We start from the raw sequence: 27903 nt of genomic DNA, 5'->3' as shown, positions 1-27903 counted from the left end.
CCCCAACAGGAAAGGGTGAAGATTACAAGAGGAAAAGTGAGGGCAAAATGCAGAATTGTTCTGCCTGGTACCCTGAGCAAGTCCCCCTGCCTCCACCTTCAGCAGGCACCCAAAGAACAAAAGTGCTTTGTTTTGTCCTCCCCACCTCCTTAGAGCCATGCCAAGATGTGGTCTTCAGGACCCCCCTCAGAGAGAGGTCCTCCAGGACCTCAGCAATCAGAGCTCCTTAGCAGGCTTCCAGGTTGACCTGGGTAAGTGCTGTCATTCTCAGGCTGGTGGATTCCCTAGTACCTAGTACTTTGTGCCCAAACATTCTCAAGAACCCACCAATCTAGCTATACTCCTCTCGGTTCTATTATCCCAGGTTCTGCCACTTGCCACCTACACAGTATTCTGAGCTGACTATACAGTTTTGCTTTCTCTGTGCCCTTAATTAGATTTCTCTGGCCGTCCAGCCACGTGCATTCCCCATCCACTCCCTGCACTACTCCCCCACCGCCTACTTCGAAGCGCAGATGTTATGAAAACACACTCAGAAGAGCCTGTGTCCTTTGGCACCTTTCACCTTTCACACTCTCCAGAAAAGGTGGTTGCCTCTTAACAGACTGAAATCAGTCACTCTTTCTCACTCTTTTAATTTTTCAGTTCACAAGACATTTTCATCAATTTTGTATGGTTGTTGTCAACTTATCCACAAATTAAGCTGTACCATAAAATCAAAGGCACCTTATTAAAAAAGAAAGATTATTTATTCTCATTATAGAACCAGTGCATTCTCAGTGTAGAAAATCTGAGAAACACGGAAACAGAGTCAGAAGAAAGAACAGTCGTCCATGATGTTATCACCTGCGCACTACCAGTAAGCATCTCAGTATGTTTCCTTCTGAAGAGTTTTCTAGACATTTGTAACATGGTTACAGTCACACAACTCTTAATATAGCATGAACACTTTTCCATATTATCACATTTCATTTCTATTTAACTTTCCGCTATCCCACCCCAGTGCCTCTGCTGTGGGCATACCTTATAATTTAGTCAGTGCCCTATTGCTAGTTAGGAAGTTGTCTAATTGTTCAAATTATAAATAAGACTTTTTAGAACCTCTTTGCTTGTCATTTTTATAAAAGTATTTCTTTAGCAGAGATTCGTAGGTCAAAGAGTTTGAAGTTTTTGATAATACTGTCAAATTGGTTTGTTGAAAGGTTATATACTAATGCCAGGTCTTACATCAGCAGTGGATGAAAATATTCATTTCACTGGACTTTCATCACTACTGGGTAGATTTTTTTTTTTTTAATTTTTATTAATGTAGAAGTAAAAGATAGTATCTTACTAAATTGTGTTTCTTTGACTACTGCTGAAGGTAGTATTTTCCCATATGTTTAAGAAGTTGCTTTTCTTTTTTGTTTTGAATTGCCACTTCGCATGCTTTCCCATTTACCTAATTTTAGGGATTTTCTCATCTATATAAATTTCTTATATATTAAAATATTAACCTAAGAAAATTGAAAGCATATACCTGCCCCAAAACTTATACATGAATGTTCATAGGTGCATTATTCATAACAGCCAAAAAAAAAGTGGAGACAACCCAAATGTCCCTGAACTGATGAATGGATAAAGAACATTTGGTATATGCACACCACCTGTACCAGCTGCCATCAAGTCGATTCCGATTCACGGTGACCCCATGCGTGTCAGAATAGAACTGTGCTCTATAGAGTTTTCAATGGCTGATCCACACAGTGGAATATTGTTCAGCCATAAAATGGAATGAAGTACTGGTACATGCTGCAATGTGATTGAACCTCATAAACATTATACTAAGTGAAAGAATCCAGTCACAGAAGGCCACGTATTGTATGATTCTATTTATATGAAATGTCCAGAGTAGGCAAATTCATGGAGATATAATGTAGATGAGTGGTTGCCATGGTCTAGGAGAGTGAGGAATGGGGAGTGACTGCTCATGGGTACAGTTTTCCCTTAGGGTGATGAAAATATTCTGGAATTAGATAGTGGTGATGGTTGTACAACTTTGTGAATATACTAAAAACCTCTTAACTGTATACATTAAAAGAGTTGATCTTTATGGTATGTGAGTTATATCTCAATAAAAGTTAAATAAAATGTAAGATATTACCCACAAGGGACTTCTCAATGGTCCAAAAGGGATTGGGGAGAAGCCTGAATAACTCTTAAATTTGTGCCCTGAACCCTTTGGCAAAGATAGGGTTAAAATGTACAAATGCCTATTTTCATCCCCATTTGGCTCTTGTCTTAACCCTGAGATCCAAAGTGAAACGAATATAAGAAGAAATGTTCTTACCCTCCTTTTGGAGCCTTTCCACAGTTTGGTGTTAAAGCCTCATTTGGCAATTTGAGTTTGGGAACGGTTCCAGCATTTAGTGGACTACAGTGTTAAGTCTCACCATTGGGGTCTCATGTTTTCAGCTCTTTTTTATTAAGTGCTTTTGAATCTCTGAGCATTGGGGAATGGGAGATTATACAGAAAAGAAAGGAGAATATGCTTCAGGGATGTGGGCCACCTCTTCTCAGCCTGGGGGTCATCTGGACAAGACAAGCTGGAGGTGGGTAGCCAAAAAAAATCTTCTAGGCCAGGAATGTGGCTTTTTCTTAATATGACATTTTTTAGAGTGATTGATATTAGCTCAGTTTCTTTGCTGTGCAGTATAGAACATGACCCATCCCCATCACCCTCCAGAGGACCTTTGCAAAGTCATACATAAATGATTGAGTAGGTCCAACTTCACCTCTTTATTTTGGAATTAAAGCTTTGATTGGATGTTTAAATAGGCTCTGTCTCCCATTGTTGCCTGTGGCCAGCGTCTGCATTGTTTATACCTCATATCAATCTTCTCACCTCAGAGACTGTAGTTTGTTTTTACTTGTGTTTGGTGGGGGCTTTCCCTCACAGGTCTCCACCAAGAGTAGATGCCTGTTATTTTGTGGTTAGAGAAGGTATTACAGGTATATCTCAGGTTATGTAGTGTGATGGTTTAAGATTGTACATCAACTTGGCTGGGCCATGATTCTCAGTGGTTTGGCAGTTATGTAATGATATAACCAACTCCATGAGATCTGTTATGAACAGCCAGCTAGTTGAAAGGGAGTTTCCTTGGGGGTGTGACCTGCCTCCAGTATATAAATGGATGTTCCAGCAAGGCTCTCACTCTGAATCCTGCGTCTGGCTGGTTCTCATCTGACCTCTGGTTCTTAGGACTTGAGCTAGCAACTTAGCTGCCGATCTTGGGATTCATCAGCCTCCACAGCCTCTTAGCCAGCAGGCTGCCATCTTATTTACCAATCTTGAATTCATCAGCCTCTGTGAGCCAGCAACTTGCCATCTGACCTACTGATCTTGGGCTCATCAGCCCTTGTAGCTGTGTGAGTCAGGAGAAGCCTCCAGCCTGACACCTGAACCAGGGACTTGGGACTTGCCAGCCTCTACAACTGTGTGAGCCATTTCCTTGAGATAAACATGTATGTGTATACATATATATACACACACTTCACTAGAGTACCGAGTTTAAGACATTTGGTACCAAGACTAGTTCTAGAGACACAAAATTGTAAGGATGAGTTTTTTAAATTGGTCCTCAAGTCTGGTTAGTCTTAAAGATGTTGATGACTATGCTTCCAGTAGTAAAGAGGGCCCTCATTACCACCAATAAAGAAGAGCCAGGAGCGGAGCATATTCTTTGGACCTGGGGTCCCTGCACTGAGAACCTCCTGGACCCAGGGGAAGATTAAGATGAGACCTTCCCCCAGAACTGACAGAGAGAGAGAAAGCCTTCTGCTAGAGCTGGTGTCCTGAATTTGGACTTCTAGGCTCCTAAACGTGAGAGAATAACAAAAATTTCTGTTTGTTAAAGCCATCCACTTGCGGTATTTCTGTTACAGCAGCACTAGATAACTAAGACAGAATCTGTATATGTTCCAGAGAGTTTTGCCTGTAAAGCAAATCATATTTTAAATGTAATAGGAACACTCACTTTTATATCAAGGAAACCAGTGCTGAGTCTTTTGGATATATATGTACCCCTATCATGTCTAAGAAAGGTCAGAAAACTAAAGTTGGAGATCTGAGTTCACCCAGAGGCACCTTGGAAGAAAGGCCTGGCATTCTACTTCCAACACATCACAGCCATTGAAAACCCTACAGAGCACAGTCCTACCCTGACACACATGGGGTCACCATAAGTTGGAACTGACTTGACAGCAACTGGTTTACTGGTTTAGTGCCATTGGCTCTGACGTTCATTAAGATGCCAAACCACGTCATGGAAGACAGTGACTCTCCACTCCTCGAGTGATACTGGTAACTCTACAGAGTCCACTGTTTGGGGAGTGGATTTTGAAAGTGGGAGAGTGAGGCCAGGTCCTGAAATCAGGGCCTGTATTAATTATGCACATGAACCTGGGTTTTGTAGAACCGGCAATCCTCCCCCACAGGTCTCTCTGCCTCAGCACCTCCCATCTCCACTCCCATTCTTGCACCCACACCCTAACACAAAGTGGCCAGGCTTCCATGGTACAGAAGATAGCTCTAGTATTGAGATTCAGCATGCTGGCCATGAAGTCAGTCCGTCTGGCTTCAAATCCCATCCCCACCACTGCCATAGCTGCAGGCAAATTCTCCAGCCTCTCTGGGCCTCACGTTCCTCCACTGTAAAGTGAGGCAGAATAACAATACCTATTTCTTAGAGTTGTCATGAGAATTCAGGAGATAACGTGTGTCCAGTGCACAGCATGTGCCTGGCCCACAGTGAGCACTCGTTATTCTGGTCATCACTGGAGATTGGAGCCCTTGTCTCTGTTGTGCCCCATCTCACCAAAATAGGTATTAGATTTTTATTGCTGTGGTAACAGATTACTAAAGACTTAGTGGCCCACACCACCACCCATTTATTAGTCTACACTTACGTGGGTCAGGAGCCTAGGCATAGCGCGGCTGGGTTCTTGGCCCAGCAAGGCTAAAATTAAGGTGTCAGCCAGTTGCAGTCTCATCTGGAGGTTCGACAAGAAAGAACCCGTTTCCAAACTCACTGAGGTTATTGGCAGAAATCAGTTCCTTGTGGTTGTAGGACTGAGATCCCCATTTCCTTGCGGACTGTCAGCTGGGGGCTATTTTCATCTCCTAGAAGCCACCCACATTCCTTGCCAGACAGAACCCTCCATCTTCAAACCAGCAGCAGAGTTTCCCTCACATCGAATCCCTCTCTCACTTTGCATCTACTTCTCTAGGAAAAGCCCAGTCTTTTTTAAAGTCTAACATAATTAGGTCAGATACACCCAGGATAATCTTCCTTTCTTAAATTCAGGTGTGCCACCTAACATAACTTAATCATATGAGTGACTGTCTTATCATTCCCACATCCCAGGGGTTATGGGGGCATTGGTGGTTCAGTGGTAGAATTCCTGCCTTCCATGTATGAGACCTGAGTTCAGTTCCAGGCTGTGTACCCCACGCACAGCCACCACCCATCTGTTAGTGGAGGCTTGTGTGTTCCTGTGATGCTGAACAGGTTTCAACGGAGGTTCCAGACTAAGGTGGACTAGGAAAAAAGCCCTGGTCATCTTCTTCTAAAAATCAGCCACTGAAAACCCTGTGAGTCACAACAGTTTTCAACCAATTATGGGAATGGCATAGGATCCGGCACCATTTCATTCCATTGTACATGGGGCTGCCATGAGTTGGACACCAACCTGACGTCAGCTAACAACAACAGCAACAGGGATGACACAGGGCATGTGCACTAGGATGAGAATCTTGGCTGACATGTTAGAAATCTGCCTTCCATACCACCTTTTCAGCAAGGCAGTGATGTTCACTCCTTCCCTCCATTTGGCAGCAAAGAGGATTTTCCCACTTTGACAGTCCTGTATACTCTTTTTTTTTTTTTTCAGCTAGGTTGAGACCACTGGCTGGACCCAGTACCAGTGGTTCAGCCCCAGGTAGTTACATCTCCCAAGTGTCAACCCAACTATGACCTCCTCCCTTGTTTTAGGACCTTAGGGAGTGTTTGTGCTTCTGAACATGTCCAGCGTGGTCCTACTTTCCCTCCACCCTCCCTTATCAGCCCTGGCCCGTCTGTCCTGACTGACCCCAAAAGGCAGCATTGCTTGTATTCCCCTGTGGGGTGGTAGGATCATCTGACCCAGAGTCCTACAAAGGAGGAAAGTCCCATTGCAGATGTGGGGGGAAGGGGTGAAAGATACTGGGAAATTTGGGTGACAGGTTTTATGATCCAACCACCTTTGCTACCGATGTGACACTCATCTGTCTGTAAATGCTGTGCTTCCAACAGTTACCTGGTGAAAACTAAGGAAAGGCTTCCCTGCACCTTTAAGGGATTAGCTTTCTCCATGGAGAACATAGCAGATTATCTCAGGTGGATTCTTGTGGAAGTTGCCGATTTAACAAAGATCGAGAGCCCCCTGCCATAAATCTTCTATTCTGAAGTTAAATAATTTCTGTGTCTCTGCTGTGCCTTATCCTTTTCTCTCGCGCTTTTTTTTTTTTTTTTTATTACTTCTAGCTTGTTAAGCTGCAGGTTTTTGCTGTTTTCACAGAGAAGTGTATGAAAGTGTGAAGTGGATCTACAATTTAGCTGAAATTCCTTTTTTTTTTTTTTTCCTTCTTAACTGTTCCCTAGAAACTTTCATTTGGTTTCTAGTTGCTTAGTTCAGTTCCCTTCCTTGTTCTTTTACTTCCACTATGATACCTGCCCTGGGAAAGTGGAGACTTGCTAAAAGGGAAGTGAATGATAGCACCAGGAAGCATGCCACATCAGAGTGCTGGCCAAGTGTGGCTTTACCTGTCACTCTCCAAAGTCCAGGATGTCTGCTTGGACTGTCAGGAGGATGGATGAGTTATGCCTCAGGGCTATGACTTCTCCACGCCCACCTGGGTTGGTTTCTGAGGCAAAAGAGCTTACGCTGCTGAAATTAAAGTTATTTGTGGTCAGCTTCACCATTCTTCCTCCTGCCAGCCCTCGGCCTACCTGTGAGTTTATGTGCCTCAGGAGAAAGTCATTTGCTTGTGCAAAAGATTTTCCATGGGTTTTTTTTTTTTCCATTTTGGTATTTCTACTGCACACGCCTGAAATCTTTTCCTGCGTACCATAATGTCATCACTGAGCATGCTGACATTGCTCTGTTGGTTGGCATATGAGGAAATGTGAGCAGCTCTGGATTTAATGCACATCTGGTACACCAGACTGTGGTCTGTGGTAGCAGGAGGAGGAAGTGTATGATCAGCTAGGGTCACTTTGGGTCATAGCACCCTATGCCTACAGTAATGAATAGATTCCATCCTTTCTGTCAAGTGATCACTAGAGAGTAATGTGAAGGGAATTCAGAGACCACATCGTGGCGCATCAGCAGTAATCAATCGAAATGATCAGTCGATGATGTCTGCCATGCTCACAGGAGCATAGTGTAGTGATCCTTGAGTTCCCTGTTTGGTAACTCTTGCCGTGTTGGTTAATGCCGTTGGTGCATTTGAGAAGCTCCCAGGAATAAGGAAGGTTAAGTAAATTGAGTTTTACTTGAATGGTAGAAACAGCCTCTCAGTTTGCAGCGTGATTGGAGAACAGAGACTTCACAGTTATAATCCAGACAACCTGACCACAGGTACAGGATCCTGTTGATCAAAATGCTTTTTCACCTATATTATAGGCATAGAAGAGCCCTGGTGGTGCAACAATTAAACTCTTGGCTGCTAACCAAAAGGTCAGCGGTTCGAACCCACCAGCTGCTCTGTGAGAGAAAGATGTGGCAGTCTGCTTCCATAAAGATTACAGCTCTGGAAACCCTATGGGGCAGTTCTACTGTGTCCTACAGGGTTGCCATGAGTTGGCATCAACTTGATGGCAGCAGGTTTTGTTTTGTTTTGACAGGCATAGCAATGTACAGAGAGCAATTGCCATGAGCTTGTGGTATGTGTTGTCTCTGGATCAGAGCAATTCCAAGGCTCTACTTTCAGAGTGTCATTATTCGGTGGTTCTCAAATTATTAGACTGTCATTATTCAGTGGTTCTCATGGGAACTGGTGGTTCAGTGATAGAATTCTCACTTTTCATGTGGAAGACCTGGGTTTGATTCCCAGCCAATGCACCTCAAGTGCAGCCACCACACCCGTCTGTCAGTAGAGGCTTGTGTGTTGCTGTGAGGTTGAACAGGTTCCATCAGAGCTTCCAGACTAAGACAGACTACGGAAAAAAGGCCTGGCAATATACTTGCGAAAATCCACCAGTGAAAACCATGTGGATCACAGCAGTGTAATCCCATTGTACATTGGGTCGCCATGAGTCAGAGACTGACTCAATGGCAGCTGACAACAACAACATGTTCATGATGAAGCTACAGAATTGGGCATAAAAGCCTCACCACATGACTGTGTATAATATGGCATCATTTCTTTGATTTTAACTTGAATGCTCAGAACTTTGCCTCCTGGCAAACAGCTTGATCACATTGAGTACAACGCATAAAGCACCTCTGACTCTACCATCAGGAAATGGTTAGTCCAAATGCCCCAAGTGGGAGGAAGAAGAGTACAAAATCTTATACAAATATTTTCATTGTAATTAACTTTTAATGGCTGAGGCCTGCATTTACTGATTTATTTCCATTCCTTTCTGTTTTAAGGCTATTTTAATAAAGTGGGGAGAGTAAACAAGATCTGGGCAGAAACATTACTTAACTCAAAACTGTAAATTTGTAAGTGCTGATGGGGCTGCCCTTCTGTGAAAGAGAAATGAAAGAGAATGCTTTCTCTAAAATGGATTTATTGAAATCTTTTTATTATTCATTAATGTAATAAATATTTATTGACTTTCTCATGTGTGCCAAACACTGTTCTGGACACTGGAGGTGCTATAGTAAAACAACAAACAAAAATAATCCCTGCCTTTGAGGAACTTAGGATATTTTTCCTTCCATTATTTCAGAAAATCATATATAAGCTGTTAATTGTATACATTACCGTGGTGGTACTTTCTCAGTAGGATTTTGAGTGACTGTTTTTCCTTAGTTTGGTGGTTCTGATATAGTCTTGTTGGGGTTGGAATTGTAGTTTGTCATGAGAGTTCTCGTTCGTTTCTTGCTTCTGTTTCTCTATCACAGTGAACAAGCTTCTAGAGAAATATCAGAGCATTTCATGTCAGTGTTTTTACTTGCCTCCTTCCATCTAGCATGCTTTCTCTCCTAAGGAAGACATTCTGGGTTGCATGTTAATCACCTGCATATACAGGAGACAAAGGTCCGTGGGTGGTGCAAACGGTTTGCACTCAGCTGCTAACCAAAAGGCTGGCTGTTCAAACCCACCCAGCAGAAGAAATAGACCTGGCAATCTTCCATGAAGATTACAGCCAAGAAAACTCTATTGATTGACAACCAGTGTAACAAAACAATTTCTGTATTAATTGTTTAAGGAGAAACTAACTTGCTCTGTAAACTTTCATCTAAAGTACCATTAAAAAAAAAAAAAAAAGGAAAGAAATCCCTATGGAACAGTTCTACTCTGTAATGCATGGTGTTTCTCCAAAGTCACAAACCCAAAACAAAATCAACAATGAACCAACAACAAAAACATCTAAGGGAGACAACTGTTATAATTTTTCAAAGATGTGGATATAAGTTGTTTCTTCTGTATAGCTCAGGATTTTCTCAACCTTGACAATAATGACACTTGGGTCCATGTAATTCTTTGGGCAGATCTGCTGCAAAAGACCTCTTTAAAGTGTTAAAAAGCAAAGATGTCACTTCGAGGACTAAGGTGCGCCGGACCCAAGCCATGGTGTTTTCAGCTCCCTCATATGCATGCAAAAGTTGGATAATGAATAAGAAAGACTGAAGAAGAATTGATGCCTTTGAATTGTGGTGTCGGTGAAGAATGTTGAATACACCATGGACTGCCAGAAGAATGAACAAATCTGTCTTGGAAGAAGTACAGCGTGAATGCTCCTTAGAAGCAAGGACGGCGAGACTTTGTCACACATACTTTGGACATGTTATCAGGAGGGACCAGTCCCTGGAGAAGGACATCATGCTTGGTAAAGTAGAGGGTCAGCGAAGAAGAGGAAAACTTTCAACAAGAGGAATTGGCATGGTAGCTGCAACATAGCAATGATTTTGAGGATGGCACAGAACTGGGCAATGTTTCATTCTGTTGTACATGGGGTCCTTATGGTTCAGAGCTGACTTGATAGCACCTACCAACAAAAAAACAATTCTTTGTTGTAGGGGACTGTCTTGTACATTGTAGGATGTTTAGCAGCATCCCTGGCCTCTACCTACTAGATGTCAGTAACACTCCTCACCCGGAGTTGTAACACTGGAAAATGCCTCAAGACTTTGCCTATTCTGTCTCCTGGAGTCAGAATGACCCCCAGCTGAGAACTGTTGGTGTAAATAATATGATTCTGTGATTCAGTTCTCACATCCTCTAATTGCAGTAGGTCAATAAAATCCCCTTTAAAACGTACCTGGGACAAGAATTGTTTCCTGTCTGGTCTTTGTAAGAGCTTGGGGCAACTTTCTACCATGTGAGCAAAATATTTATCAGTCTTATGAAGCAACACCAGCAATTAATGATGAAATTCTCCTTAAATCAAGCCTTGGAAATATTTTGCATTTCCTAAAAAAAAAAAAAAAATTTTTTTTTTTTTTATTGGAAAAGTGTTAAAATTGTGTTCGTTTACCATAATCTGGAGAGCGTGCTGGAAATGGTGTACTTTAAATTAATCTCAAGTGGTTTATGTGTAAATGTGTTCCAGACTGGGTGATCTCAGCTCAAGCAGTAGGCGGCTTGTTTCCAAACATTTCCATTCTCAGGAACAGACATTCAATAAGTATTTATTGAAATATGTAATGCAAGATGGCTTTAGAGCAGTCTGATACTGCTTCTGTGACCCAGTCCAGCAGAAAAGCAGTGCTCAGAACAGTGTCGCTGGGAGTCTCCACATCTGATATGTCAGCCACACCCCTCCGCCCTGACTTTGGTTTTCGAGATAATATAGAAAAGCTGGCTCAAGTCTCTTCCCATACTGTGCCAGCTGTGCCCTCCCCAGTGAATACATGTAATTCCACATGATGTCATGTGTTTTTTATTTGGTTCTTTGGTCCCAAAAGGGCTGCTTTTCAAAGTTTTGGCAGGGACATCCATAGCATGTTCTGCCCCCGTCAGCCTCTCAGGCTACTGCAGTCCAACATGGAGGAGCCTGGCTGACTTACCTTGTGTTTCTCCATCTTCTCCACTTCTTAAATGCATCAGTAAATTCAAAACTGCAGTGTACACTGCTGATCAAAGACGAGTTGGGAGAAGAAGCCCTAGCTTTGATGATGCAGAAAGAAGGAATGAAAGAGAAACATAAGGGGCTAGGAGAATCATTCATTCACTGTGTATTGAGTCCCCTGGGTGGTGCAACAGTCAACGCCCCCAGCTCCTTACCAAAAGGTTGGAGGTTCTAGACTACCCATAGGTACCTCAGAAGAAAGGTGTGGTCATCTGTTTCCAAAATACCAACCATTGAAAACCCTGCAGAGTACAGTTGTACACTGAAACACATGGTGGTCGTCATGAACGGAATCAGCTCAATGGCAACTAGTTTGGTTTGTTTTTCTTTTTACTGTGTGCTACACATCGTCAATATAGCTGTGATGAAAATGGACGGGGCCCTGGTTTCCTGGAACTCACAGCCTATTGGGCACTGAGATAAGTAGACAGGCCCCGTTTTAATACGGCACAATAGGGGCTATAATGAGGGAGGTGAAGATGCCACAGGAGCACTTAGGAAGGGTATTAACCCAGCCAGCGGGGAAGGTATGGAACTCAGAGCAGACTGTCTAGAGGAAGTGGTGTCTTACCTAGGACATGAGGATCCATTGTGTATCATAGCGGAGCGGGAAAGAGTGTTTAAGGCCCTGTTCCAAGGCCTGAAGGTGAGTGAAAAAATGGAACCTTTGAGGAACTGAAAAGTTCAGTATGTTTGGATAGTAGAGTGTGAGACAGAAAGAGTGAGAAGTAAACAAAGAAGAGCAAATAAAGATGTGTCCCAGGATTCTGACTTGAGCAACTGGGTCATTGGTAGTGCCGTTTACTGAAAAGAGGCTTCCAGGAAAAGTAGATTTGGAGGCGGGTGGGGTGACAATGAGTCACTCTGTTAATCCACTACTAACTAATTCTAGATCATGGGGGTGATCTTTTTAAATGTTTTTGGAAAATGGCAAAAGCTAATGAAAATTTGAAAGTTAATTAGCATCTTTTTTAATGTCATGGGATTTGGTTCCTTTGTTTGGAGGTTTAGGGTCATGGTTTCATGGGACATCCCAGTTAATTGGCCTGATGACATGTTTAGTGCTTCCGTTCTAGCTCCTAATTCTTTTAGTAGTTCCTGGGGTCTTAAAGCTTGCAAGCAGCCATCCAAGGCATAACAATTGGTCTCTATTCTCCTGAAGCAACAGAGGAAGAAGGAGAGTCAGGAATAGGAGGAAGAAATGGAATGTGTGGCTAACTGCCTCCATGAACAAACTGCCTTCCTAAGACCAGAAGAACAGAATGGTGCCCGACTAACATTACTGAACAGTTTGACCCAAGATTCTATGGAAGTGTCCTGATCAAAGGGAGGAAAATTCAAAACAGAATTAAAAATTCTCATGGACTCTAGATTTTCTGGAGTCATAGAGGCTAGATGAACCCCTGAAACTATTGCCCTGAGATCATCTTTAAACCTTAAACCAAAAATATCCCCCAGAGTGTTCTTAAAACCAAATAATAGTTTAGCTTAACTAGCAAAAAATGTCTATCTTGAGCATTAGGCTCTTTTAAGAACGATCTATAAGGGGTCAAAGTGACAACAGCAACTTGTAAGATTAGATGGTGGCTGCAGGGGGTAGTGAGTTGATGTTAACGAGGGAGGAACAACTCAGAAAAAGAGGGTGCGAATAGTTGCACAACTCAGAGGATGCTGTCCATGTCACTGAATTGTACATGTAGGCACTGTTGAATTGGTGTGTGTTTTGCTGTGTATATTCTCAACAACAACAACAAAATTATTAAATCAATAAAAAAATTTTTTGGAGTTCATTAGCAGCTTGAAATGATTTTGTTACTCTAGGCTATCACAACATCCTGCGAGGATACTCAGACCTCTTAGTTTCTGCCAATTTTATCTTCATCCAGTAACTATTTCTAAATTTTGATATTTATCATCATCTTATTGCTTAAAACTTTCCAAATTTGTGCGTAAAGAATGGGTACCCATGAGCAAAAAAGCGTGCTGAGTTGTTGAAGGACTGTCTGGTTTTTCCAACACATCAATGCCCTCTTCCTTTGATTTCCTTTGTTGTGATAGAAGTTTTTATTCAGATGTTGTACAGACTCCTTTTATAGAGCATGTGTTATTTTTTGAGATGACTAAAGAAAAGCATAAGTATTGGGGGGATGTCTTTAGCAGGTGTGCGATACTACAGGATTTTAAGAGGTACGCGCCTCGTTTGAGGAAAATTGCTGCGTGGTGAACATTCTGCTCTGATGATCTCATTGTCCAAAGTGTATGGGGAACAAATGTGATTAAGTATAAAGAGACAGAGATTCCTCCTAACCATCACCCTTAGCCATGCTTTTCCTCATGGTCCTAGAGGCCTGAAATGTCCAAGGGTGGCCTTTGTATTCCTCTTTAATAGTAATGCAACCCAGCAACTAGAGGCATCCGAGTTCATAGGCCTCCTCTTTGTTTTGGCAGGAATTTAGATAATGGGCTGTGTGCAATGTAAGGATAAAGAAGCAACAAAACTGACGGAGGAGAGGGATGGCAGCCTGAACCAGAGCTCTGGGTACCGCTATGGCACAGACCCCACCCCTCAGCACTACCCCAGCTTCGGCGTGACCTCCATCCCAAACTACAACAACTTCCACGCAGCAGGGGGCCAAGGACTCACCGTCTTTGGGGGTGTGAACTCTTCGTCTCATACTGGGACCTTGCGCACAAGAGGAGGAACAGGTAAGCCCCGTGGTGGCAGAGGGCAGAAGGCAAGTGGGGCAGCTGTTCTTAACTTTTTTGTCAGTTGAACATTTGTCTTCAGTCAGCTCACCTTGATTAAGGAATTTACATTTTAGTTTGTAATCATCTTTTACCTATTCCCTATCAGATGTTTGTTGTTGCTAGCTGCAGTTGAATCAACCCCCCTGATTCATGGCAACGCCATACACAATGGAACATAACACGACTTGGTCCTGCACCATCCCGATGATCTGTTGTAGATTGGGCCATTGTGATCCATTGACTGATTTTTGGACAGTGATAGCCAGTCATTTCCTCCTAGTCGTAGTCTGGAAGCTCAGCTGAAACCATTCAGCACCATAGCAACACTCAAGCCTCCACTAACAGATGGGTGGCGGATGTGCATGAAATGCATTGGCCAGGAATTGAGCCCAGGTCACCTACATGGAAGGTGAGATTTCTGCCATTGAAACACCATCACTGCCCTGTAAGATGAGGGGGTTGTCAAAAGCCAGAGCTTGATGTACAAGTCAAAATGCTGGCTGCAGGGGAGCCAGGGGAGGGGCCCAGTTGCTGCTTTGTGGAAATTCTGCACTAAGGTTCAGGTTAGCAAGGCACAGCATGCCACAGAAGCACTTTGGGCCCGTGGCTGTCAACCTTGGCTAGCTGGCTCACAATAACTCAGGCGGCGTTTCTAAAATGGACGTGCCCAGCCCCATCACAGAGTTTTGACTCAGAAGCTCCAGGACTGCGTCTGGGCACGTATATTTGGGTTCCCCAGATACTGATGTAACAAATCCCCCCTCATTTAAGAACCACTTTATGGGGGCAGTACTTCTTCCTTCATCTCCCTAACCTTCAGCCTACCTCTTACTTCCCAGCCAGGGAGTCACTTGGCTGCATTATTTTTTGGCCATTTGTCTTTACTAATTCTCTCTCTCTATTACTCTCTCTCTCAGTCTGGTCTCTGCATTATTTTCCACATGACTGAGGTTATCAATAAGTATTTTCATGTATCTTACCTATTTTAAAATCTAGTTTTAAGTATCCTTAAGGAATCTTTCTCATTTTTTGGAAGTTTTCTTTCACACCACAAGGGGCTACATTTTACTGCCATGTGTATTTGCTGACTTAGCTAATACTTTGTAAAATATCTGGCATATGTTCTCAGACATATGTTTTCCAGAATGTTTGGAAGTTATCTCATGCATCCTTAGTCTTCCAAAATCCTCTCCCAGTATATGAAGCATGGTAACTAGATATTTGACATTATTTGTTCCAAACTGTTTTGTTTATTACAAAAGTTTAAAAGACTGTAGCATCAACCATTATACTCTCAGCTCATTTGGGATCAGATGTCTTATAACTTAGCCATTGTGCCTTTTTTTCTGGGGAGTTAGCACTGCCAAGGCATCAGCAGAGACTTTCTTACCTCTGCACCCAATATGTGGCAGTGTGGTTATATCAGGGGACCTGACCCGGAGCCTGTGGGCACCAGCTACTTCTGTTCTACGAGTGTATCACCTTCTGCCCAGTAGAATAAACATTTAAGTTTATCCTTTTGTTATAGTGGATCCAGCTTTCCCTTCAACTCATGCCTTGCACAGGTGAATGAATGATAGGTTAAGAAGAGTAGTTTCCCTTGAGCTGATTCCAACTCATGGTGACCCCATCTGTGATCTTTTGGAAACAGATTGCCAGGCTTTTCTTCTGAGGTGCCTCTGAGTCTGTTTGAACTGCCAAATTTTCAGTTAGTCGAGCACTTAACCATTTGCTTAACCATATGCACTACCCAGGGACAACGAGTGCTGGTATACTCACCCATTTCTCCTCCTTTCTCAGAAGGAGCCTGGAATAAAGAGAGGAACAGAGGAGGCTGACAGGAAGTCTAGGGAAGTATGTCTCTTGAGGATGCAGAAGGACAAAAGAACCAAAAAGACACCCAGCAAATACCCCCTGTACCAACTGTGGGAAGCATGAGAGTGTTGCCAGCCCAGACTCTTTTTTTCTGCTGACACAGGCATCGTCCTTGCTCTTTCATTCATGAGAGCTGGCTACAAATCCCTGTGTCTGCAGGTATCATTCATTAAAGTCAGCTGAGAGGGCTCCTTGCATTGAACATATGGGTCTGTACTGCAGTTGGGGACAATCTTAGTGTAAGAGGCCATCTGATCCCTTACAGAATTTGCAAGTTAAAACACTGTCAGTACCCCCAAATGTTGGCGGATTCTTCTGCCTTCTCTTATTTGGCTTTATTATCTATGCATGCCCTTTCTCTTCAACTCTGCTTTTGGTCCTTTAAAGCCAGGAACAGTGCCTGTGTTTCTCTGTAACCTCCTTTAATTTTCCCTTCAGTCCCTAGACGTAAAAGGCTCATGAGAACTTGTCAGCTGATGGGAGGAGAGTGGGAGTGTGGGTCTTCATGTGCCTGGTCCTCCACACAATGGAGCTGGCTTGGGTTTGTTTTTAAGTTATGTAATGAAGGGAATCTGTTAATGGAGTGTGAAGTGAGAATAGGCGTGACCTTACAGGCTCCCACATTTTTGTTTTAAGCCAGTCTCTTTTCTAACCTTTCAAAGAAAGTGAAAGAAAGGAAGACGGTTGCCAAAAGAGCCCTGCTTTGTGTGGTCAGACCTTCTGAATGCCAGCTTTCCTACAGGAAGTCCCACTAGAGGTGGGGCGGAAGGACAAACCCACCTCCCTCTCTGTTCATGAATAGTGCCACGAACACATCTGCTCTCTTGGAACTACCTACGTAGCAGAATAGTAACTTGGTGAAAGGGGAGTCTCCATTTTGTGAGTTCTTTAGGCCACACCAAGCACTTGGATGTTGTGGAGATAAAAATGAGAAGCCAGAGAGCAGAGAAATGGAGTGTATTAGTTATCAATTCCTGCATAAGAACTTACCACAAAATTTAGTAGCTTAAAACAATACACATTTACTGTCTCACAGTTCTGTGGATCAGGAATCTAGGAATGACTTAGCTGGATTCTCTACTTCAGGGTCTCTCACAGGCTGCAGTCAAGGTGTGTCAACTGGCGTAGAGACAGTCTTCGACTGAGAAGGGTCTGCTTACAAGCCCATATTGTGTTGTCAAGAGTCGGTTCCTCAGGGGCTGTTGGACCGAGGACCTCAGTTCCTTGCTGGCTGTTGGCCAGGGTCCACCCTTAGTTCCTGGTCACGTGGGCCTCTCCAATATGGCACCTTGCTTCTTCAAAGTGTGCAGGCCAAAGTGGCATTAGAGCCTGCTAGCAAGACAAAAGTCACAAAGTGACATCCCATCACCTGTGCCATTTTCTTTTGGTTAGAATCAAGTCATTAGTTTCAGCCCACACTAAAGAGGAGGGGGTTACACAGGAGTATGAATACCAGGAAGTGGGAATCACTGGGGTCCTCTTAGAATTCTGCTTACTACATGGAGGAAATCATAGGCCAAATGGGAAGGTGTACATTTTTCGCTATTGATAGCAAATTTCTGCAAAGCAAAAGAGGTCCCTTTGGAAGACTCAACCAGATAAGAAGACTTTGGGTGGGTGTGAGCAAGAGTGAGTATAGTATGAAGGTAGGTGGGTTCAAGGTAGAAGAACAAGGGAGAGGGGTCTGTTTTGAGTACTAGGACCAAGCAGCTAAAAACTTTGCAAAAGCAAATGTAGATGCCGAGGGCAATCAATACATTCTCTAATTGGGATTGAACGTTACAGAGGGGGTCTCTTCTGAAGTACCCGAAGCTGCTGAAGGAAGTTTCTGCTACAGCCTGCGTTACTGTTGTTTATGGAGGGAGAGTGATCCATTTTACCCAGAGCCTGACATGAGCTCCCGAGTGGAGAACATGTGTCAGATAAAGGGTGTCTGTAATTGCTGCAGAGCTCTACAAAGCTGAACCCTATGCTGCTGCTGCTCTTTGATTTGGGACATGATATTAGCATCTGCCTCTTCCCAAGGACTCATTCAAAGGCTGTACAGAGAAAAGTCCTTCAGCTCCAGGTTTTAGTCAGAACAAATCATGCTTCCCCTACAAAGACCAAGGCGTAAATAAAACCCTGTGACTCCAGTTTTCACACATTAATTACAACACCGCATCATGTTATCAGCGCTGACAAGATGTAGATTTTGAGAATGAGGTTTTAGTGAAGAATTGAATTCCTTGGAATTAATTTCCACTTGTGTAATAATCTCTCCTCTTTTGATTGTGTTTTGTCAGGAGTGACCCTGTTTGTGGCCCTTTATGACTATGAAGCACGGACAGAAGATGACCTGAGTTTTCACAAAGGAGAAAAATTTCAAATATTGAACAGCTCGTAAGTTTGGAGAGGGAAGGGAAAGAATGCATGCCTTTCATACTGGGAAAGGATTCTTGTGTTTTCTATCTGCACGTTTTCACATATCTGAGATTCTAAAAGAACATTTGCAGAATTCGGTAATTCATAGCAATATAATTTGAGAAGAGAAGAGTTGATGACCCAATGCAGTATTTTATCACACCGTACGTCCAGGGAAAGCAGCCCTGGTGGTGCAAGCGGTTAAGCACTCAGCTGCCGACTGAAAGGCTGGCAGTTCAAACCCGCAAAGGAGCTCTGAGGGAGAAAGACCTGGCGATCTGCTTCCATAAAGATTACAGCCAAGAAAATCCTATGGGGCAGTTCTACTCTGTCACTTGGGGTTGCTGGGAATGAAAATGACTCAGAGACACCCAGCAACAACAATGTCCAGGGAACTTTTTGAGGATACCATAGTTGCAGAGTCGATGATTTTTTTGCTCTGTTTTTGTTGTTTTTAAAGCTTATGAAAGCACTAGCACGTCCCCCTCCAAAAAATCTATGGTTTCGAAAGTTTGGCACAAGACTTCACCACCCACATTATGTCGGCCTTGAGATTTTCTTCACATTTCAAAAATTGCACTGGGAAAGCCCTCACTTAAGGCAGGCAACAAGTTCCTTCCGTTTTCAGAACTCCCATAAATCCCAACCAGTGAAGTCTGTGGAGGTGTTTCCCCATATTGAAAATTTCCTAGTGGCTGAAATCTCTGTGGTGAAAGGAGAAGCCATTTCACCCACTCATGAATGACTGCAATGCATGCATTTTAAATGTGGTCAGTAGGAACAATAGTTAAACAGGCAGTGAGGAAGTTTCAAGAGTGAGAATGACTCATTCTTCAAATCCTACATTTAATACCTCTGTTAGAAAGAATAAATGTTGGTCAGATTTCTCTATGGTTTTCAAATACTCCTTAATAATTAGGTAGAGGCAGCATGCATAATGAGGGCTCTCCAGAAAAGTCTAGGCTCCAAAGAAAATGGTGGTGCCGGCGTCAGCAAGACAGGCCTCCTCTTCCCCATCAGCACCTCAGGTTTTCCTTGTGAGTGCTCCCCTGGCGATTGGGAGAGAATGCCACCTGGGTGCTAGGAGCCAGACCATGAGACTTTCCTAAGCACCCAAGTCTGGCTTGCTCTCTCCTCTGCTCCTGAGCAAACTGGGTTTTATGATGGCAGAAGGCCTTGTAGCCTGGTTCTTCAGCTTCCCTAGAGGGTGAGCAAGGGCAGGTGAGGGGCAGCTCTGCTCATACTGTACTTTCCCAGGGACAAGGAGTGGTCGCGGTAATAGGGAGCTCCTCCAGACCCTGAAACTGCCTCCTTCCCTGGGATCCCCACCCCCACCCCAACTCCCAGGCCCCTGGGAATAGGCCACCTTTCAACAGCAAGCACTGAATTCCTCCCGGAAGAGGCCAGTAACTCTCTGCCAGACGTCAGAAGACTGTCTACACAGCCACAAGGGTTTTTTTTAAATTATGATTGTTGTCATCACTAGGAGGGCTATGGATTTTTTTTTTAACTTTTATTAAAATATATGCAGAAAAGTACACATATCAGAAATGTACAGCTGCTGACTTTTCATGAACTGAACACTCCCATACAGCCTGCCCCCAGATCAAGAAAGAGAACGCTACCTGCCCCCAGGAGCCCTCCTCATGCAGCCTCAGGAATTTTTTAAAATAGTAAACAGCTGCCATTTACTGAAGGCTTGTGACATGCCAGCCTTGTGCTAAGTTACAAATGTTCCCATTTTTTCCCCACAACAACTGTATGAGGTATGTAACATAGCTGTTGTCCTGCATATGAAGAGTCCTCTCGGGCTCAAGCCAGGGAACTGCCTGAGTGCACAGAGCTGGCAAGTGGCAGTGCCAAGGTTGATATGTGTGGATGGAATCCTGAGTTCAGTGTCAGGTTTGGTCCTGGAAAGGCCCAGGTACTGCCCCAAAAGGGGACTCAGCTGTTGCAGTTGCATGCAGGTTTGGAAGGGTTGGCTGGGAGGTGGGGGATGAGGGAATTAGGCTTTGATCTATTATTGTTAATTTATGAGTCCCTGGGTAGTACAAGGAAACCCTGGTGGCATAGTGGTTAAGAGCTATGGCCGCTATCCAGAAAGCTGGCAGTTCAAATCTACCAGGCGCTCCTTGGAAACTCTATGGGGCAATTCTGCTCTGTCCTATAGGGTTGCTAGGAGTCAGAGTTAACTCGACAGCAACCAGTTTGGTTTTGGTTGGGTGGTACAAATGGTTAACATACTCTGCTGCTAATTGAAAGGTTGGCAGTTCAAGTTTGCCCAAAGGCACCTTGGAAGAAAGGCCTGGCAATCTACTTCCAAACAATCAGCCATTGAAAACCCTGGGGAGCCCAGTTCTACTCTGATATACATGGAGTCACCATGAGTCAGAGTCAACTCAACAGCAATGGGTTATTGTTAGTTTGGTTCTCAGATGAATGCTTCCTCTAACTCTGAATTCTAGTTTCCTCTAACTTTGGATTCTGAAATATGCCACACTGTCCCTTCCCATTTTATATAATATTCCCTAAATGCTAAGGTTTTTTTTTTTTTTTTTAAATGCTAAGGTTGCTTAGAAGTTTTAAAATCATTTGTAAATTCTGATAAGAACTAAGGAGTGGTTGTTGTGGTTGTGGTTGTTGTTTTTGTTGCTGTTGTGTGCCATCTAGTTGATCCCAACTCATAGAGACCCCATGTGACAGTAGAACTGCCCCGTGGAGTTTTCTTGGCTGTAAATCTTTACAAGAGCAGATCACCAGTTCTTTCTCCCACAGAGCCTCTGGGTGGGTTCAAGTCAGATCTGTGTCTTAGCTGTAGGGAAGTTGGAAAGCCCAATTTTACCAAAGTCAGAGTCATGACTTCTCCGTTTGTTAACCCGTGTAGGATCTGCAGTGTCATCAACTTGAAATTTTGGAGAAACATTCAAGGAAGATCCAATCTCTCTCAATCTATGTTGTGATTTGTATGCATGGTTTTTGATGCTTACAAACAGCTTGAGCCTCTGGCCCTGTTCTCTTAGAAGAAAATATTAAAGGATTTCACCCGCCTTAAGTTCTTCCTTCTTGCCAGTGGAATTCCTCATCCTACATGCCCATTAAATGCCCTTTTTCAAGGTTATGGAAAAAAAAAAGGTTTTGTAACATACAATAATATCCTGAAGTCAAGGGTAATAAGAGGGAAGAGAAAACCATGAAGGAAAAACAAAGCAATAATACAGAACCAGATGGCAGGCCTCTTCTGCCCCTCCCCCAGCCCTTCCAGCCTCTGGCTCTCATCGCCTGAATGAGAGGGTGGGATGGGGCTCTGCTCTCCCTGGGGCAGCTGCCACCCTCCCAGTGTGTGTGTGTTTTCCCACTCCCTTCACCTATCCAGAGGCAGAAGGGAGCCCCGGCGCAGGCTTTAGTTATTAAGTACAGCATAAACCCTGTGGTATGCGTGCACACGTGTGCCCAGAACCAGGGCACTGCTGCCTTGCACAGTGTGGGGACGAGACCTGATTGACCTGTTCTTAAGTGCTTAATGGGGTGTATTTGTTGACCTGTTCTTAAGTGCTTAATGGAGTGTATTTGGACATTATTTAAATTGAATCCACTTTGCAGAATATCTAAGTTCATCCAGTTTCATTTCCTATTTTTACATTTGCCATCTAGAAATAGTGGTTCTTTAAAATACAGTGTTTTGCACAGAGTGGGGTAGTGATCATTGGCTAGGGTAGTGACTCTTTTAGACATCATCTGTTCATCACATAAGAAATGCTGGTTTAGCGTCCCATTCAAACATTTGAAAAAAGTAAGGATATGCTCTCTGAAAATAAGATGGGCAGTGGCCAGATTTAGAAAGAGCCCAGCATTATAATAAAGACACTCCGTAGCTCAGCTGAGCAAGGCTGATTTATGTTGGCAGATGCCACTGCCTGGCTCCATCAGGGCTCCTGAGGCCCCAACTCCTGGGACCACAAGCCCTGTGAGCAACTTGGGAATTGGGGACACAGAAGATTTAAGAACAGACTCTTTTAATAAGTTCTTAAATTGGAGGAACGGGGGAAGCTGTTATAAAAATCTAAACGTCATTCTAAACCAGACCCAAGGCTTAAATCATATATTTGAATCAGAACAGGATAACGGTTAAAGAAAACTGTAAGAACAGTTTTAAAGAAATACAGCTTTAATAACCCCAATTAACCAGAATAACTCCAGTAAAGAAATAAATAGTGTAGTAGAAACCCTATTCTCCTAAATCAACATGAATGATTTGTAAAGAGTACAGTACTTATTTGTGAGTAAATCGGTGCTTCTAGTGTATTGAAAAAGATGACTTCATTTGCTCAACAGACTTTTTCTGGGCACAACATGTGACATTTACTACATAATACACTGAGTTTTTGTCACCTCATGTCTCCCTTGATAGAGAAAGTGACCCTGGATGACCTAGAAAAAGAAAAATCAAGTATTTCATCTTTCTCATGACTAACGCAAAACCCTTGTGAGATTAATGGAGTAGCTTAAGAGATAGTCAAGAATTCCTGATATATGACTTTAGAATGAGATGATAGTTGGATTCTAATCTGTGCTAAGCTGTTGAGGTGCCTAGACCAAAATGAGATAGTTAATGCCTGATTTGAATTGGAAATTACTCATTAGTGCCAGCTCACCTGAATAAGGCTGAGTTTGTTCCAGCCTACAGCAGAATTGTTAGCTTCCTGCCCCTGTCGACATTCCTATGAACCCTAAAACTGATGCTAGCCTTTCTTAAATAAAATAGGACTAACTCAATGAGAGTTATCTTGCATTAAAAAAAAAAAAATAATCCTCTGCTACAACCCAAACCCACTGCCATCAAGTCGATTCCGACTCGTAGGGAGTCTGTAGGGACAGGGTAGAGCTGTCTCATAGGGTATCCAAGGCTATATATCTTTACAGAAGCCGACTGTCATACCTTTCTCCCAAGGAGCGTCTGGTGGGTTTGAACTGCCGGCCTTTCCATTAGCAGCTGAGCGCTTTAACCACTGCACCACGAGGGCTCCTCCTATGCTATAAGCACTTATTTTTTTCTTACCATTTTGGAGCTTTTCCTGGGTTTTGCGTGTGTGTGGGCGTGTGTGTATGAAAGACTGAATAAAAATGGGTATTGTTATTTCCTGTGGTGAAATATCTCCATCTAGTGGCATTTTAAAGACATAAACATTGACACCGCAAACCGAAGATGATGTCTACAAAGCTGTTTCCTTAAACACATGCGATGTTTAAAGGAAAAAAAAAAAAAAAAGCTTCTGCATATGTACTTAGATGATATGTTTACAACTGCAAATATTTCTTTGGGGGGGCATAGAAATAAGACTAGTACTAAGCTATTAATATTTTAAATTTCATGAAATCTGAACTTGGAAGGCAGAGGGATGCAGTGGAGGCATAGGAAGGTGTAGACTCTGCTCAGCTGGTAACGATCTAGCTCTTAAGTACCATGGTGGACTCACAAGTGTTTATTTCATAACTCATGTATACATATATTCTTTTGTATGTATAAAATATCTCATAATAAAAATCTGACCATGAATTAAATTTAAGGTTATGTCTAAAAGACTTTATCAGTATGAAAACAATTGCCTTCCTCTTTTGATTGATTTATCTGTTTAAATTCATTTAACAGGGTGAAAAAGGAGAGCTTGGGAAACTTTTTAAAATACAAATTTTAAGAAACCATTGCCAGCCCCCTGTCTTCGTGTGGGCTATCCTGTGCTGCTTGTTAAAAGAGCCACCAAGCACTTTTCCACAACCACCCCAATAACACATGTTGGTTTGTTACCATTTTCTTATTGCTGTACTAAATCTTATCTGGAGTCTCAGGTGCCCTCATTCAGAGAGATCGTCTTTAGAGACTGGGACTCTGGAGTGAGGCCTGGGTTTCGTACTGGAAGCTTGTTATTCTCCACCTAATTAAATCAGTCTGGGAAGGACCTTTACCAGGGACAAAAGCCAACATGTTTTCTTCCCTAGCTGAGAGCTTTGACATAGAGCCCAGCTAGAAAGTGATTTAAAAAAAAAGGTGGGGGTGAGGGGAGCTTGGGTTTCTGTCACTGCCTCTAGGGACCAAAAAAGGAGGGAGTGAGGGCCCTGGGCCACTGGTGTCTGGGTGGTATATTTCAGCACTAGTGATCCAGAGGGCTGAGTAATCTCAATTGGCTCAGGGACAACTGTGCCCTCCCTTGCTCCTCCCACTCCTGACCCCAGGCTGGTGATGGGGTCTGTGGATACTCAGCACATGTTGGGGTTACAGCCCCAGGTACATCTCCTGACAGTTGTTCACAGGAAGCAGCACACAGCCCATCCCTGCTCTTTGTTACATATTAAAACTATGGGAGTTGAAGCATATGAACTTTAGTCATTTAATTTACTAATTTGTTTTCATCTGAGAGTAACATTATAAGCCCCCTTTCATGTTCTTCCACCCACAACTCTGAGAGCCACACAGATTGAGACCATACTATTGCATAGAACATTGGTCAATACAAAGTGATATAACTAAAAATTTTATTCCCATAGTGAATTTTTCTTCTTCACCTGCACTTGTACACATACAGCTACACCCACCCTTGCTCTCCCACCTGCCTGGCTCAACTCAGTGCCATAAATACATGGTGAAATAACCCCAGATTGAGAATATCTGAGGAAAGCTTAACCTAGTGTAGTCTTTGTCACTCTGCCTGCAGAAAGATGTTTTTTACCACTTGTGGTTGAGTCAGTTCTGGCTCATGGTGACCCCATGTGTGTCAGAGTAGACCTGTGCTCCACTGGGTTTTAAATGACTAATTTTTCAGAAGTAGATCTCCAGGCCTTTCTTCTGAGGCACCTCTAGGTAGATTCGAATTTCCAACCTTTCAATTAGCAGCCCAAGTGCATTAACCATTTGCCCCACCCAGAGACTCTGCAGAAAGATGTTATCTTCCCCATTTACTGGAGAGAAATACTTTTGTCCTTTACTGGGCCTCCTAACAGGCTTCCTTTCCTGTATTATCAGCATGTATAATGTTTTGCTTAAATAGGCTGAAGCTGGGTTCCCTTTCCCTTCCCCTCAGTCCAAGTCGAGGACACTCGAGTCCCAAGCAAAATATGCCTCCTACCCAAAGAGTACTCTCTTACGGCCGGGGTCCTGCAATCTCAATTCACAAATCAGGCAAGAGACAAAGCTGGGTTCAATTTGGATTGTAAGCCATCTGACCTTCACTAGGGATTATGCTGAGTTTGGAGAAAAGGAGCGAGGCTAGAGAAGTCAGCTGATAGAATGATGAGAGACAGCCATCTACCTACAGCATTGAGTCTGAGACTGCGAGACATTGAAACAGCCAACTTACTCATTTCCCTTCTCTTTTTTCTCTACAGGGAAGGAGATTGGTGGGAAGCTCGCTCCCTGACAACTGGAGAGACGGGCTACATTCCCAGCAATTATGTGGCTCCAGTTGACTCCATCCAAGCAGAAGAGTATGTTTTGTTTTATTGTTTTTTGTTTAACTCCTTGCTGCTAAAAGTTAGTTACCACAATAAAATGCCACGAACACTGTGCAGATGGGAGAAGGAATTCACTAGAGTGATTAAAGGCTGAGAGAATATGCTAATGCTGTCCCCCAGGCCTTAGACCATGGTGTTTGCCCTATCTGTGTATTACTTGCACTGTTATTAATGTTTCCCCTTAAGTTTGCTCGCTTTTTTAAAACTTAAACATTTATTTTGAAAGGAAACTTTATATCAGTTCCCAAAATGAAGACCCAATATTGCTTGCCATCAATAGAAAGTAACCATAAAAATATGATGAAATTCTAGCTAGACCATATTTTATTGCCAATCCAACATTCTAAGCTGCAAAGAGAGAAATCCTGGTTAAAGATCAAGCTGAGATTTTTCTCCTCTATGCAATCCAGAAGTATTAAAGAAGTGCTGCAAAGACATACCTTCCATGCCCAGGTAAAAGTATCTCATGTGCAGTGTGTGTCCCAGAATTCAGGAACTACTGTGGTGATGGATTTCAAATGGTCCTTCATTTGATTTGGGGTCTCGGTTGGTTTCTTTGATGGTAAATAGTGGCCAGTAGTTATTTGGCTTAAGGATTCCACAGGTAGCAGTTTAGGTTGGTGGTCGCTAGGCTGAAGGAATTCTAAAAGAAATAACCCTCATTCCTTCAGTCAGCCAGTAGGGATTAATGGGCACTTCCAAAGTGGAGAACTGCCAGAGTGGCTTGTTTGAAGACCCTAACTTCTGAACTGAGGGAAAAGGAAGTGGGGCAGTGGTCTCCCAAACGGAGGAACCTGGCCTCTTCTTGACACCATGGGGATCTGCCACCCCTGCTCAGTGAGGTGGTCGTGCCAAACCCTCACTGGAAAGGGAGTCAAGAAAAGTCAGTCACTGAGCCCAGCCTTTAGCTCTGGTATTTAATTTTGTCATGGAGTTATTTAAGAACTGCAAGGAGGGTTTAGACTCCACACCCTAGGCAAATCCCCAGTTGGATCATTCTCTTGTCTTTAATTCTCTTGTATTTCTTCTAAGGAGATCTGGTTTGTTTCATACTCTCAAATACTCAGTGGCTCTGGGCTGCTTCTTGTCTCCTAAAAAACGTGTTTCGTCATCAGTGAATACAGGACTTCGTTTTGAGTTTTTATTTTGGGGGCAGATTTGCAAACATCTTTGTGTTCTTTCAGAATGAAAGGTGCCACCAAAATGTAGCATTACTTTAGCTTAACGGGAAATACCAGCTCTATATTTATGAGGGTCAGCTTTTTAAATATTTTGTGTTTAAAGAATAAAATATCATTTTTTAAATAATATTTATGGTTTTTACAAATGCAGTTTATTACTATTATCTTAAAATATTGTTGTTTCAGTACAATCCATTGTTCTAACAGTCCTCTTTTCACCAGTTTGTGTTTCCACAGCATTTTAATTGGGTTATTGATACAATCCTAGAAAATCATTTCTCACAAATAACCGGCGCCATTCTCTTTATACCAACTAGCTCAAGGTTAGGGATTGTCGCACAATTTGGTACCTTTAAAAGTCAGTGAAGAGTTAATATATAGTGTGTCTTTTGTTATCTTCAGTGAAGCTCTTTCATTCACAGAAGAATTCAACCATGAATACATAATAGCTATGTTGAAGTATATATAATGAATCAAAATTTTATTTTAGAAACTGGATTCTTTCACAGTTAAATGTTCTAAGAATTGATACTATGGGCAGATTCCAATGGAATGCTCCAGCATTTGCCCTTGGGTCTTTTGAGTACCTGCTGTTCATTGAGCATCTAGTGCTGAACTGTTAACTAATTGCCAAACAATGGTTAGGGCTTGGGGTGGGGGGAGTCAGAGATAAAAGAGAAATAGCAAAGGTCAGGCAGTGACTTGATGTGACTCCTCCTAAAGTGGTGCAGGGTGTCACTAATTTCTTCAGAGAAAATATTAAAGTGTCTACAGCTGGGAGTCATTTTTAAGAAAATGCTCATTGACTGTGCACAGATATCAAAGGTGCACAGTAGCCAGTCCTGCAGCTGTGCCGAAGAGAAGACTGA

At 42.9% G+C, this 27903-nt stretch overlaps 1 protein-coding gene across 5 annotated transcripts in view; it reads left to right on the top strand.

Annotated features, from left to right (window-relative positions):
- The window catches only part of FYN (FYN proto-oncogene, Src family tyrosine kinase), a 237726-nt gene that overhangs the window by 160392 nt on the left and 49431 nt on the right, over positions 1-27903 (top strand). For all 5 annotated transcript variants that reach the window (XM_049899139.1, XM_049899112.1, XM_049899125.1 and 2 more), the window contains 3 exons: positions 13773-14030; positions 18233-18329; positions 25728-25826. In XM_049899139.1, coding sequence (XP_049755096.1) covers positions 13784-14030; positions 18233-18329; positions 25728-25826 — 443 coding nt within the window. In that variant the 5' untranslated portion in view covers positions 13773-13783. The remainder of the gene's footprint in view (positions 1-13772; positions 14031-18232; positions 18330-25727; positions 25827-27903) is intronic.

Source organism: Elephas maximus, chromosome 1 (assembly GCF_024166365.1).
Source record: "Elephas maximus indicus isolate mEleMax1 chromosome 1, mEleMax1 primary haplotype, whole genome shotgun sequence".
Lineage (NCBI taxonomy): Eukaryota > Metazoa > Chordata > Mammalia > Proboscidea > Elephantidae > Elephas > Elephas maximus.
This window is presented reverse-complemented; position numbering and strand designations above follow the sequence as displayed.